This window comes from Atta cephalotes (assembly GCF_000143395.1).
Source record: "Atta cephalotes unplaced genomic scaffold scaffold00001, whole genome shotgun sequence".
Classification (NCBI taxonomy): Eukaryota; Metazoa; Arthropoda; class Insecta; order Hymenoptera; family Formicidae; genus Atta; species Atta cephalotes.
This window is the reverse complement of record NW_012130065.1, coordinates 2,599,252-2,611,906: the sequence shown is the minus strand read 5'-3', so window position 1 is coordinate 2,611,906 and position 12,655 is coordinate 2,599,252. Positions and strand designations below refer to the sequence as shown.

At 35.9% G+C, this 12,655-nt stretch overlaps 1 protein-coding gene across 1 annotated transcript in view; it reads right to left on the bottom strand.

The window, feature by feature from the left end:
- Positions 1 to 11,539: 11,539 nt before the first annotated feature.
- LOC105618999 (slit homolog 3 protein-like) overlaps positions 11,540 to 12,655 on the bottom strand; it is an 8,024-nt gene continuing 6,908 nt past the window's right edge. The window contains exon 4 of the mRNA XM_012200564.1: positions 11,540 to 12,103. Within this exon, the coding sequence (XP_012055954.1) occupies positions 11,540 to 12,103 (564 nt within the window). The remainder of the gene's footprint in view (positions 12,104 to 12,655) is intronic.

Sequence of the window (12,655 nt, the reverse complement as noted above, 5' to 3'; positions counted from 1 at the left end):
GTTCGTCTCTTCTCTCTCTCTCTCTCTCTCTCTCTCTCTCTCTCTCTCTCTCTCTCTCTCTGTAACGACAGGCACGTAACGCCCATTGCGATTTCGGGTTGCTTTCTCGCTCAGAAAGAAAGTGTCAAGAGACAATGTCAAGAGGGAGCATGAGGCCCTTGCCTCTCTTCTCTCTCTAAAAGTAAAGGAAAATAATTAACAGCAAGAATAAAGTTATAATGAGAATACAACGGTAAACACAGTTAAGAGCGCAATTAATTTTACAAAATGAAATAAATATTTTAAAATAATATTCGTAATATATATGTTGCAAACAATTTGATTAACTCGGGCATAATGCATAATGGCCGGCCAATATGCATAATACCTGCTTTAATAAAATAAGCATTATCCGTATTAACCGGCCATTATGGATGCCCGAATTAATCATATTGCCCGAAACATGTATTTAAATAATATTCAAACATTTTGACTCGTTTTGGAGTCTTTATCAGCGATAAACAGTCTTCACACGTCATTCTGCTAACAATCAGCTCTGGGTTACAAAATCCAAAGTGGAATTTTTAATTATTAATTGGTTGGATATTAAAGAAAAATATTTTTTGAAAGGGATGCGCAAATTAAAAATATTATTTGCGTAAAAAATTAAATTATGAATATTATTCATATCATCAAAAACTGGCTTTAATATAAAGTATTTTAGTAAATTTTGCTTTTACGTAAGATAAATTTTTGCTCTATCCTGACTGAAATCCTGGATACGCCTATGAGCAACGTTATAGCGGGAAATATTTTGCGATTTCTTCACTTCACTCTGCTCCTTGAGTCCCCTCAATCGCGGTATCTCTTCTGCCGCAAATTCTTGCGATTCTCCACCATGTGCTCGGAATTAAGCGCCTTGCAGGGCCCGTTGTTCTAGGATTTCTGCGAAATGTATTACCGATGTTACAAAACCTGTTCTCTTCTTCCTTGTTCCTCCCTCTCCCCCTCCCTCCTCTCTCTTCTTCTCTCTCTCTCTCTCTCTCTCTCTCTCTCTCTCTCGGAGTCTCTCTTGCGCGTGAGCGTTTCCTTTATCAACCATCCTCTGCTGGGAGCTTTGCCATATACACCGCAAAACCGCTTACCACGAATTGCAGTCTCGGCGTTACTCAACAAAAGCTTCCTCGCGCGGTACAGGGGCCGCGAGTCGAGCGATATGCATACTTCATAAAGACGAAGTACATTGATTCGTTCATGCGTCGCTGGAGTAAGACCTGCGGGAGTTTCCTCTTAGTACGGCCTGCGTGAAATTAAGCGAAACGACCGATTGCCCAGCGCGGAAGGGAAGACAAGGAGTGGTACATTTTGCTCCTCGAGGCGAAGAAGAAAGAGCCGAGTAATAACGGCGAGCGCGAAATTATTTAAATGCGAACAAACCAGATTGAGACTCTGGGGGAGGCATAAATCGGGAATGAAGTTCCATAAAAAGATCACAAGCTCTGAGAAAGGATGTCCGACAATTGCAAGATTTAATTTTTCATTAGTCACTGCTCATTGACATTACAGGAAAGTACGGAATGAAATATAGCGGAAATGTGAAACGTATTCTCTCTATTTCCATTAACCGACTGTTAGCAAAAAATAACTCCAATTCTTAATCCTTATATAGAAGTGTCGATATGTAAATTTTATGTAAGTAGTATAGCCTATGCTTTCCGTTATTAAGAGATTTAGCTACAACTAGGATAAGCAGAAAACAAGTTTTTAAAAATTCTGTTCGTTTTATTGATTTAGATCTCTTGGTGATTATTGTGATTAGTATTACAGACAGCGTGCTAAGTTCCAATTTTCAAATAGTTTTGTGTTTTATTAAATATCTTAAATAAAATATATATTTTATATATATTTTATTTAAGAGGAAACATTGTGGATTATCTCATTTCAAGATTGAATTTGATAATTTGCTCATTCTTACTTCTTTCCTTTTAAATTAATAATTAGATTATTTGTGCTTAGAAAAGTTATAAACTATAAATACAGATTATAAATATTTTGCCACTTAAAGTATAAAATGTCAGTCAAATTTTATATTAAATTTTGTATTAGTAAAAGTAGCTTTTTAAATAAAATTAAATACGTTTTTAATTAAATTAAATACGTAAAATTTATATTGATAACAATATTAATAGCGATAGCATTCTGGCAATATCTATAATAGAAGCAATAAGTTTTAAATGGCAAAAATTGATCGATCATAATTGATTATTCTTCTCACATTTGACTGTATTTAGTCAATTTCTTATACTTCAAAACTTATTACGTATTCCTATTGTAGACACCGTTTTATTTAAATTTCGCTTATAATTCGCGCATAAAGTCTGAAGTGTAAATTTTATAGGAAAAACATCTTTTCGCATAGTGTTTTTAGATTTCGCGTCGAAATACACTTGGCATTATCGTCTACTTGATTCAGTTCTACTAAAACAAACAAAGTTTTTCTTTGCACACAGACTCAGTAATCAAATAAGTCAGACGAGATTTTCCGTAAAGAAGCAGAAAAACGTCGCGTCAACATCTCGACTGTCCCAGTTGTGCAGTATTTGCTTGTGCTCGACTTCGTACCTACCCTGTGCGATAGAAAATACGAACGTCCTTCTCGCAACACAGATCTCGTATTAACCTTATTACGGAATTTTCGTAGCATTTATTTTTTGCACGTCTCTTCAGATCTTTCTCGCTTGACTTTTTTCCCAAAGTTTCGCCCGAAACTTTCGCGCGCAAAGGTTTATACGCGTGACCGATTTATAGCGGCAGAACTTTCAAGCTTATAATAAACGCGTTTTACTGCTACTAAACGTCCAGTTTGACTTATTCCCATAATATAACACGGGCACGACGAAATCCGCGTTGCCTGTATTGAAGTTGCGATAAGGGTAGGTGTAGATTATGCACGTACGAGAACATTCTCTTTAATTACGTGTCTCATGGTTAACAATTTTCCATATTTCGCTGGATCACATGTGTTTCGACTGATGAAAACTGATAATTCTTTTCCAAATTTTGAAAGCGTTATCAAGTTTTGCCAACATTATAAATGAACAAAAACTTACTTTTCTAACTTTTCGTAAACTTTGATAAACTTCTTATTGGATAAGTCATTTATCGAAATACTTTGTATTAAAATATAAAAAGCTGAAATAAAATGAGGAGTCTTATCTTTGTAACGGATTAAAGTTTCATTACAGAGAAATTGACTTTTATTTTGTATGATGATTGAATAATCAAAAATAATGATATTTCCTGACAGAATGTTATAATCCAGATAACCATGTTCAAAATTGAGATATAAGATGTCTCAGAGACATCATTAAGATCTCATAAGAATGTTTTTTTAAAAGATATCTTTAAGATATCTCATTATATGTGTCAATTTTGGACACGATGCTGTCTGGATTATAACATTCTGTCTGGAGGAGATAAACGTTTATATTAAACGGTTATATATAATAGAGATAGTATCAAAAATAATTCGCTTTAAAATAGTTAAGGCTGCTAGTCACTCGATCATCAATTATCTCAAATTGTGACGTCAAATGTGAGAAAACGCATAATACAAATTTTTGCAAGATAGTCAAAATAGAAATATTTTAAATAAAACAAAACTTCCAATCGATAGAACAGACTTGTAAAAATAATCAATAAATAAACTCAAGTAAATAGGCAAAATCACAGTGACGTCAAGTAATATAAATTATATTAATGAAATTTTCATCAAGTCTCAGACAAAATGGTCATTTCGATATTATCGTGAGTTGAGTGTTATTTGGGAACCGGATAAATTATATCAAAAATAAAATAAGCTACAGATCATCAAAAGCACAACTCAAAATGGTTTCTTAAAGGTTATGAAATAAAAATGAAAAAAAAATTACAATCGCTTGACAATTGATTGTGTTAAGAATATATTTTTTTTTGATTGATATTATTTAATCAATCAATAATTTTTGTTGTGTCAAATTGTGAAAAACAGTTTGTCTCCTTTTCTGAAAAACTTAATTAGTTAACTGTTTGAGTCATCATTTGAAATTAATGTAATGTTTCACAAAAATTTTTATTACTTTCTCTTTTTGGCATCGCAATCTGACAATGAGAGATAGTCGTGAATAGCCAGAAGCTTTAAATCTTTAATTTTTTGCGTTTGCAGAAACGAAAAAAATTCATTTGTTTTTATTTCTCTTTTGCTAATAAATCTTTTTTCTCTTCTAGGTCAAAAAGTGATTAAATGTATTTCTCATGCACCATGTAGGAGATATAATATTATTCGGATATCACTGAACAACGCTCGCTTTTCTTCGCACTTCGGATGCACCCCGGAGGGGTATCTCAGATTTCTGAAGATACATATATGTGTATGTGTGCGCGCGTATATATACGAGACGGCGGATGCATCGATCGATGCAATTATACGCTTGAGTCGCTTGCGATACAATAGATACGTGCCAAAAAAAATAATGGATAAAACAGATTTTAGAGATGGAATATCATGAATATCTAACTTTAATCAATGTAATTTTCCGCAACGCGATAATAATTAAAAATTTATCAATGTGTGATGCGTTTTTACTTAATGAAATCATTGCCAAGGCGACTTGATTGTTTAATATGACGAACGGGAGAATATTTTGCAATTTCTTCATAAACCATGCCAGCATTGCGCGTAACGAAAGGTGGACACAGAATGTGCTGTTAAAAATGCAAAACAATTAACTTTTTTTGTTGTAACCCCGTTAAACTAAATGAAGTAAACATGAACGAATTATTTTAATTACGAAATAATTGTGAATATGAATGCGCAACGAATAAATAATAATTAATAAATGATAAACAATATACAAGTAAATAACGTATTTTCCTCCCACAATCGAATATGTAGTGAATATCGAGTACAATATAAAAAATGGATAAAATGCACGAAATTTTAGTTAAATGTACGTATATGATAATGTCATGCATTAAACTTGGAATATAATAAGCTCACTTTTAGCAATTTTGAAATATTCATTTAAATGAAACTATAACGTACGCATTTATATTATCTCATAAAATTTTTATCCCAGATAAATTCTATTAAAAATCGTAAAAGTTTTTTCATCATTTTTTTGTAATTTCCTTTTTAATATTTTTTCATTGTTATAAATATTTTGTATGATTGAATTAATGTGGCGAGATTTAAAAAGACGTAAGACAGAGAGCGTTATATTTCACAATTTTGTACCAGTCTACAAAATTGCTTAGACAATGTTCATTAAACGAAGCAAGAAGAATTGATAGCGACCCAGGAATATTTTTTAGTTCATATCATCCTTTTTTTACAGACCTTTCGGCGATTTGCAGACAGGTGGCACGAGAGTGTGCGATAACTCACAGTCCTTAATCTTTAAGCATCCTGTACTCCTGCTTAAGTTTTAATGTTCCTTTTTGGGTATCCTGTCAGCGATAAATAACGTCCGGCGACAAGCAGGAGGACGCGGGTACCAAAGAAATGGTTAAATTACGAAAAAAAATATATCTTTGTCCGCCGCGCTCGACACGGTGGAAGAATAGATCGCGGCGATAATAAAAAACCAATGACACTTACACACGATATAAAACGATTGCTTTCTTAACCGATCGATCCCAAGGCAATATCGATATTTGACCGAAACCTCTTGGGAGGCATCCCTTTCTCTCTCGCGCTCAACTAAACTAATTGCGAATTTCCGCGTTTTATCGGCGAGTTAATTAATTAGCTCACATTAATTATAGTTATACGAGAAATAATTGCTTCTTTTTATGGACGACGTAGTAGTGTACAATCGTTCAGGAATGTTTGCTGCGTAAATGCTTCTCGCATAGCCGCTGTCTTCATGCTCGACCAGCCGGGATCGCTATCGGTGTTGTAAATGCGTGTTCTTAACGGTGAGTTTCAATTTCCTGGCCACAGGTCACCGCCCTTGCAATTCCGGAAGAACGAAACCGGGACGCGCTCAGCCTCTCGGAGTGCGCCCAGGAACAAATGAAATATGCAGAACGCTTCTACTTCGCGATCCACGACGCAGCTGGTAGGCGGACGCGCGGGGTGCGGCGACAGTGAAGAGGGGGGTTAATTGCAAGGAAATACGATAAAGCAGACGGGAAGCGTTTCGTTGAGATGCTAGAAAATTTATACGAGACGTAGGATACCGGTTTAAAGAGGCAACCGCCTCCCATTGGTGGCGCGGACACCGAAATAAACGAGAACAGGCCGCACATTTTACGAATTCCGAATTGCACCTCTTGGGAGCCATAAGGTTTCCTGCAAACCTCGTTATTTTTAGAAATATCTTGGCATTTCATTCCGTAGTGTGCCGCCATTGATAATCGCTCTTATTGACACATATATAGATGATAAGTGTTTGATGTTATTGCTATTTGAGTTTTATGTTCGAATATTGGCATTCATTTTGACGCTCTTTTTCTGCATCGAGCTTTATCTGTTGATGTGCAATCTGTGGCTCATCTATGAACTTTTTGCAGCTAGCTGACTCATAGTAAAAGAATTATAAAAAAGAATTATATTTATCAAGAAAAATATATTTTTTCAATATAAATATAATTCTTTTAGGCAAATCTATTTTAGGCAAACAAAATAAATATTATGTGATAAATTTTATCAATTTTAAAAAATGCTTTCTGAAAATGACCTTTAAAAATCGCATCATTATTCTATGTGATAAAAAAATTTGTTTGTTAGTCTATAATATAAAATAACACCAGAATTCAATGAAAAATGTATACCTAACTTTAATCCAATCTATTTTTCGCAAATGCAATTTGCTTTGATTAAATATCTCATCCTCAATTTCATCTAATCTCATCTAACATAAATCGAGGAATTTTTAAATATCATTTGAAGGAATTTATGGAGACATAATTTGCCAATTTATAATCGCGTATGAATGTTTGAAGAATTATGCGGTAGTCTATCGCAAGACATTACATCAACTTCAATTTAACATAGACTGCAAAGAGTTAAAAGTTTATTTAATTATAAAGAAAAATTTTAAAGAAATGATTCAAGAATAGATAGAAAAAGATAAAGAATATATTAGAATTATGAATAAAAATTTATTTGATTAATAAAAAAGAATAATATTTGGATCTCTCATTTCTTAATTTTTCAATACAATTTTATCCGTTCTTGATCAAATAATTCCCTTTAAAAGATGTTTTTGCATTATACTGTAAAATTTTCATATCGCTGACTTATCCTTTAAAAATGCACCGATCAAGAAAAATCGATACAAAAGCAATAAAGAATTCCATGCAGCTTACCGTTAATAAATTATCTTCATCCTGTTCTTTGTGATGGCAGGCCCGATGGTGATAGAGATTGCTTCGTATTCGTATTCCGTCTGCCGAAAAGTTGTCAATTTATATCCACCGATATACCGGTGAGTCTGTGTGTGATTGAGAATCCGGTGGAACTTTAAATCGGCCGATATCATCGATTGAAATTAATATATTCTATGAATCAATCCCGTTTCCGATGTAAGCCATACTATTGGAAGTCTATATAGTACGTAACGTGATAAAGAAACGTAATCTTCATCGTGCATTTAAAGTATACCCCTGCAAAATCGAAAACTTTGACCAGTGAGTCCGCAAGAGGAAAGATGGCAGGACAGAGAACTGCCGGGCTAGTGATACTCAAACTAGTGATTGAGCATCATATGTTTAGTCCATTATATTTTTCAGTACTTGCTTAAGATAGATGAATGTATCTATCCCATTCTATTTTAAGCAGATCCTGAAAAAATATAGACCAAATGTATAGTGTCTAATTTCTTACTTGAGGATCTCTATAAGTGCTCTAGCATCATTTCTTTTTTCCTATAAGGGAATTTAAAGGAGAGAAGCATCAATAGAATCATGTGACTGATTGGCTGGAATAATAATTCTTTCTTAAAAGCGCAAGATTTATGATTGGCTGGAATAATTCTTACTTGAAGTTACATGATTAGTTGACACCTCTCTCCTTTAGATTTATATATATTTTTGTTCAAGCAGACTAAACTGATTATAAGAGGGCTATTTTTGATACAAAATTTTCTAGCAATTCATGTTAATCAGAGCGAGATAGTACATTAGTATTTTTTTTTTCTCTCGCAAGGTTTGTTAAAATGAACGTGTTCTTATGGCCAATTAAAGGGCTTCCAAATGATTCACATTATTTTATCTTTGTTTAATATTCTATGAATAACAAGAATAAAATATAATATCTAAGGTAATCACTCGGGAATTAGAATTGCGCTCTATATAGATTTTTTTATTCTTCCTTTATATATGGGAAGTTCGTAGGTAAGAAAAACTTGGGCTAGGTTATGATTCAATCTCAGTGATATCGGCCCTGGACGGATTAACATGTCCCTCCTCATCGTTCGCTCGCGTTCGCGCCAGTAGCGGCAGCCGCGCGGGAGATGAAAAACACCTGATTACAAAAGAATTTGCATTTTTATTACAGTGACGTACGTATATGTTACAGTACACAGTGTGTAACGAGAACGCGCATACATCCATGATAGACCTCGCGCTACGCCGATTTCGTCAATCCGCGCGAGATTCGCTCTCCTTGTCTCCCCAGACTCTCTTCTTCTCTCCTCATCGATCTACGGCCGGGAAACGGGAGCCCTTCTCGTCGGTCCCGAACAATCCGGTAATGCGATAACGAACTATCGTCGAACGCGTCCGTCGAGTAGCTACGTTTCTCGCAGCGCTGCATTTTTATAACGATTTTTCATAACGAGCTCGCTGGATATCGTATATCGCCTCGATAATCATTTCGTCGCCCCGTCGAAACGCAAATGTGCAGGACTCACGTCGATATTAAAAATTCCTGTGCACTAAACGCGACATTTCGTTGCATTTGTGGTTTTAATGCTCGACGCGGTAATTATATTCTGGTTATTGGCGATATCGAGCGAGTCAATCTGTCGATCTAAATTGAATCTCGAAAAAAAAAACGTACCATCCGCGCGCGTCATTCATTCCTAATGGAAAATGCGTTATATCGGTCCATCGCGTATATTGCGATAAAAGTTCTGATGGATCGTTGGTCTCCTGAAAATCGAGGGAGGATGGACGCACCGATGCTAATTCAACTACTATTGTTGCTTCGCTATTTAAGAGATCATCAGAATTTTTACGATAATAACCTTCGATGATATCGACATCCTTAGCCACTGAATACATAATTGCCCGATATTGTATATCTATGTACAATCGTTTCACGTATATTTATAGATTCTAAACATGATCCTCAGAACGTCACCTTAATCGCCGATTCTCCGATAGTTGCTAGCGTTCAGACACAAATATTTGACCTAGAAGGGATACACAAAAATTTAAAATAGATTCGTGTATAATTTTAATATTTGACCTATCTGCGCGTCTTTATTAATTCGTTTACAGACTTTAGCAGAATATCATATTTTTTGATTAATAAACAGAGTACATCGTTTATTTTCGAGTTGGAAGAATTTATTCGCGTGCAAATAGGTACAATAAAAAAATTATTCATATCTTGATGTTCGCTGAAAGAAATGTTTATTTGATGCTTTCCATTTGGTGATACAAATATCGTTCTATCTTTTTTTGTTACTCATTAAATAACAAGAAAGATAGAATGATGTTTGTATTGACTCGAGTCATTAAATAGAAAGCATCCAACTATCGAATACTGTTCTCATATCTTATACTTTACAAACTCGTGCTGGAACGCTAATCGGACGTAGAATGCCAAGTAACAAGCAGACGTTATTGTTGCCATTTGATGTTACATAACATTTATGACGTCAAAATATCGTCAAAATGACTTTGACTTGCTACTTGGAATACAGCTTCTTTTAAATTTACACTTTTCTTTTTTTTTAACAACTGTTTTAACTGTTACTCTCTTATCGCCAGAGGATCTGAAATCCGCACAATCGATCGTTCGCAGGGATGAGCAATTTTTCCCCTCCATCCCGTCGCTCTGATGATCTGCACGCAGCCCAATCGGAAATTGATGGTACCGTCATACCGCGGGCGTTCACCGCAAAATGGCGTGCCATTTCGGGAGATCGGCGCGCGTGTGACGTTCTAAACCGCGCGGTTTGCCGAGCCATTAAGAAAACACAATAGCCACTTCACACCCGTCCGATCTCATTCGCGTGCGGCGGCCCTGGGGGCGGTACGTAATAACGCAGTGTTTAGTCGTAAATCGTTCAGCAAATGCGTGTCGTGTGTTACACGGAAGCAAAAGTTCATCTACGTCTATTTCCCCCCGTTGTCATTTATAGCTGTCAGGAAGCACGCGCGAATTTCGAGATCGTGTTTCATACACTCCTCAAAATTTCATATTTCTTGAAGAAGACTGAATGTTAAGCTTGAGACACATTGAAAAGCACAGGCAGTAGGAACAGAGAATGATATATTTCAACCTATCAGAAATTGTGCTATATAATTCTGGTATACATAATTTTTGTCGAAATCTGTTATTCTCTGTTTCTATCATTTGTGATTTGGAATTGTGTTTTAAGCTTTATATATTGTAAAGAGAACTGTTTCCTCCTCCTCTAAAGTACTATCGCCGTCCGCGAATTCGATCGATTTTTTGCATAAAATGACACTCATTAGTTTCATGTATCTGCCTGATGTCGATATATTTTATGTTCTATGTATGTACATATATGACGCGACTTTCGTCTGTCAGACCGCGCGTATTGATTTGAGAAATACTTCACATTACTAATACTTTTCGAAGATCTCAATCCAATTAAGACCTAAAGCAAAATTTGATAGTGGTTTGGTCAAATTTTACGTACTTTATAAAAAATTGTCTTCATCGCAAAGATTAAAGAGTACGATATTTTTTGTCTTGTTCAAAACTTATAAGATTTTTTAAGAGTATATGAGAATTGCACGTGTAACCAACGTCGCTCGTACATTATCGAAATCAATTTTCTGTTCTGTACAATTCTTACGAGACGTTTCCGCTCGATCGCGCTCGTTCGATACGATGCCACGTGAAGTGATTAAAGCTACTTGAAACCGAATTCAGACTCGTAGAAAATCCTTTATAAAATGCTCTGTTACTTTAATAAAGATTCCCATTCGCTTGTGCATTCACTCACGTACATGCATCCTCACTCGCTTGAACTTTTCGTTGCCATTAACGCGGAGATCTGGCATGGCCAGTTTTTTTGGTAGTGATACATCTCGAAAATGACGCTCTTCATCGAGCATTCGTCGAGTCAATTATAGCACTTTCAGCGCTTATCACTTGAGCGCACAGCACTACTAATTGTGACAATTTATCAGTTTATAAGACAGTTCGGCGGTTGTGTCGAAAATTCGACATTGTCCGTTTGAGGCTCTCTGGTGCGTGAACTCGAAACTTCCACGAATCGGGGAGGCCTTCGAACCAGTTAACATGCTCGGATTGCTCGAGCTTTGCTTACACGTTCGAAACCTCCACGAGTCGGGAGTTCCGCGGCTTTTCTCATACATTCAGCGTGGTGTTGTTGATGAAGTTCGTGTGCTGACCGTCCTGGCTGGTTTGCCTGGCAGCTGTATGGCCGGTTTCGCCACTCTGTATGCTGAAGTGTCTATACGATATGTACTCCGGCGGTATCGGTTGCTGTTCCCTCTTGACTGCCTCCCGTTGCTTCTTCACCTTGAGGTAACCCAAGACAGATACTAGTAGGAGGAAAACAATAAAGCCCATGCAACAACCTACTATCAGGCCTAATCGTCTCGTCAAGAAGTTGCTGACACTACCAACGTCGTCCATGGCCGAGCCATCGCTGCTAATTATTGCGTTATCTGGTGCGTCCAATGTCTTCACCTCGGTGCAACGGCTGGTCGAGGAATCCGTCATTTGCGAGCTCGGTGTGGACGCGAGTATTTCAACCTGTGTGAAATTGAGCTGCTCCATCGGACCATCCTCCATCCGTGATGTCATCCAATTACCAAGACCGAATACACAGATCAGGTAGCGGGTGTTCGGCAACAGTTTCGACAGTTTCACTGAGCGCGCGTTTGGCTCGAGTATTTTGGCACGTACCTAGAATTTAGAGCGATAAAAGTGACGCTTACATTTTCGAGGACTTTGAATAAATTTAGAAGAAAATGATATATTAAAGTGTATAAAAAATTCAATTTTTATAAATATAATTTTTATAAAAATTTTTTTTGTGTTCTGTAGCTCTTTATTTATTTTTATTAATTAAGAAAAGAAGCATTAATAAAAAAATCAAATAAATAAAGAACCGGTCGAAGATCTTAATGATATTATTGATTCCAATAATATTTCATTAAGAGAGTTAATGAACCAATAAAATATATATATTTATTTCCATAAAATATATTTTTTTATAGGAAATATTAATAGTTTTCAATAATAAATTACACTAGCCCACTATATGAATAAATCAAATAAGTAAAGAAATATATAAATATCGTATCTATGTGTGTGTGTGTGTGTGTGTGTGTGTGTGTGTGTGTGTGTGTGTGTGTGTGTGTGTGTGTGTGTGTGTGTGTGTGTGTGTGTGTGTGTGTGTGTGTGTGTGTGTGTGTGTGTGTGTGTGTGTGTGTGTGTGTGTGTGTGTGTGTGTGT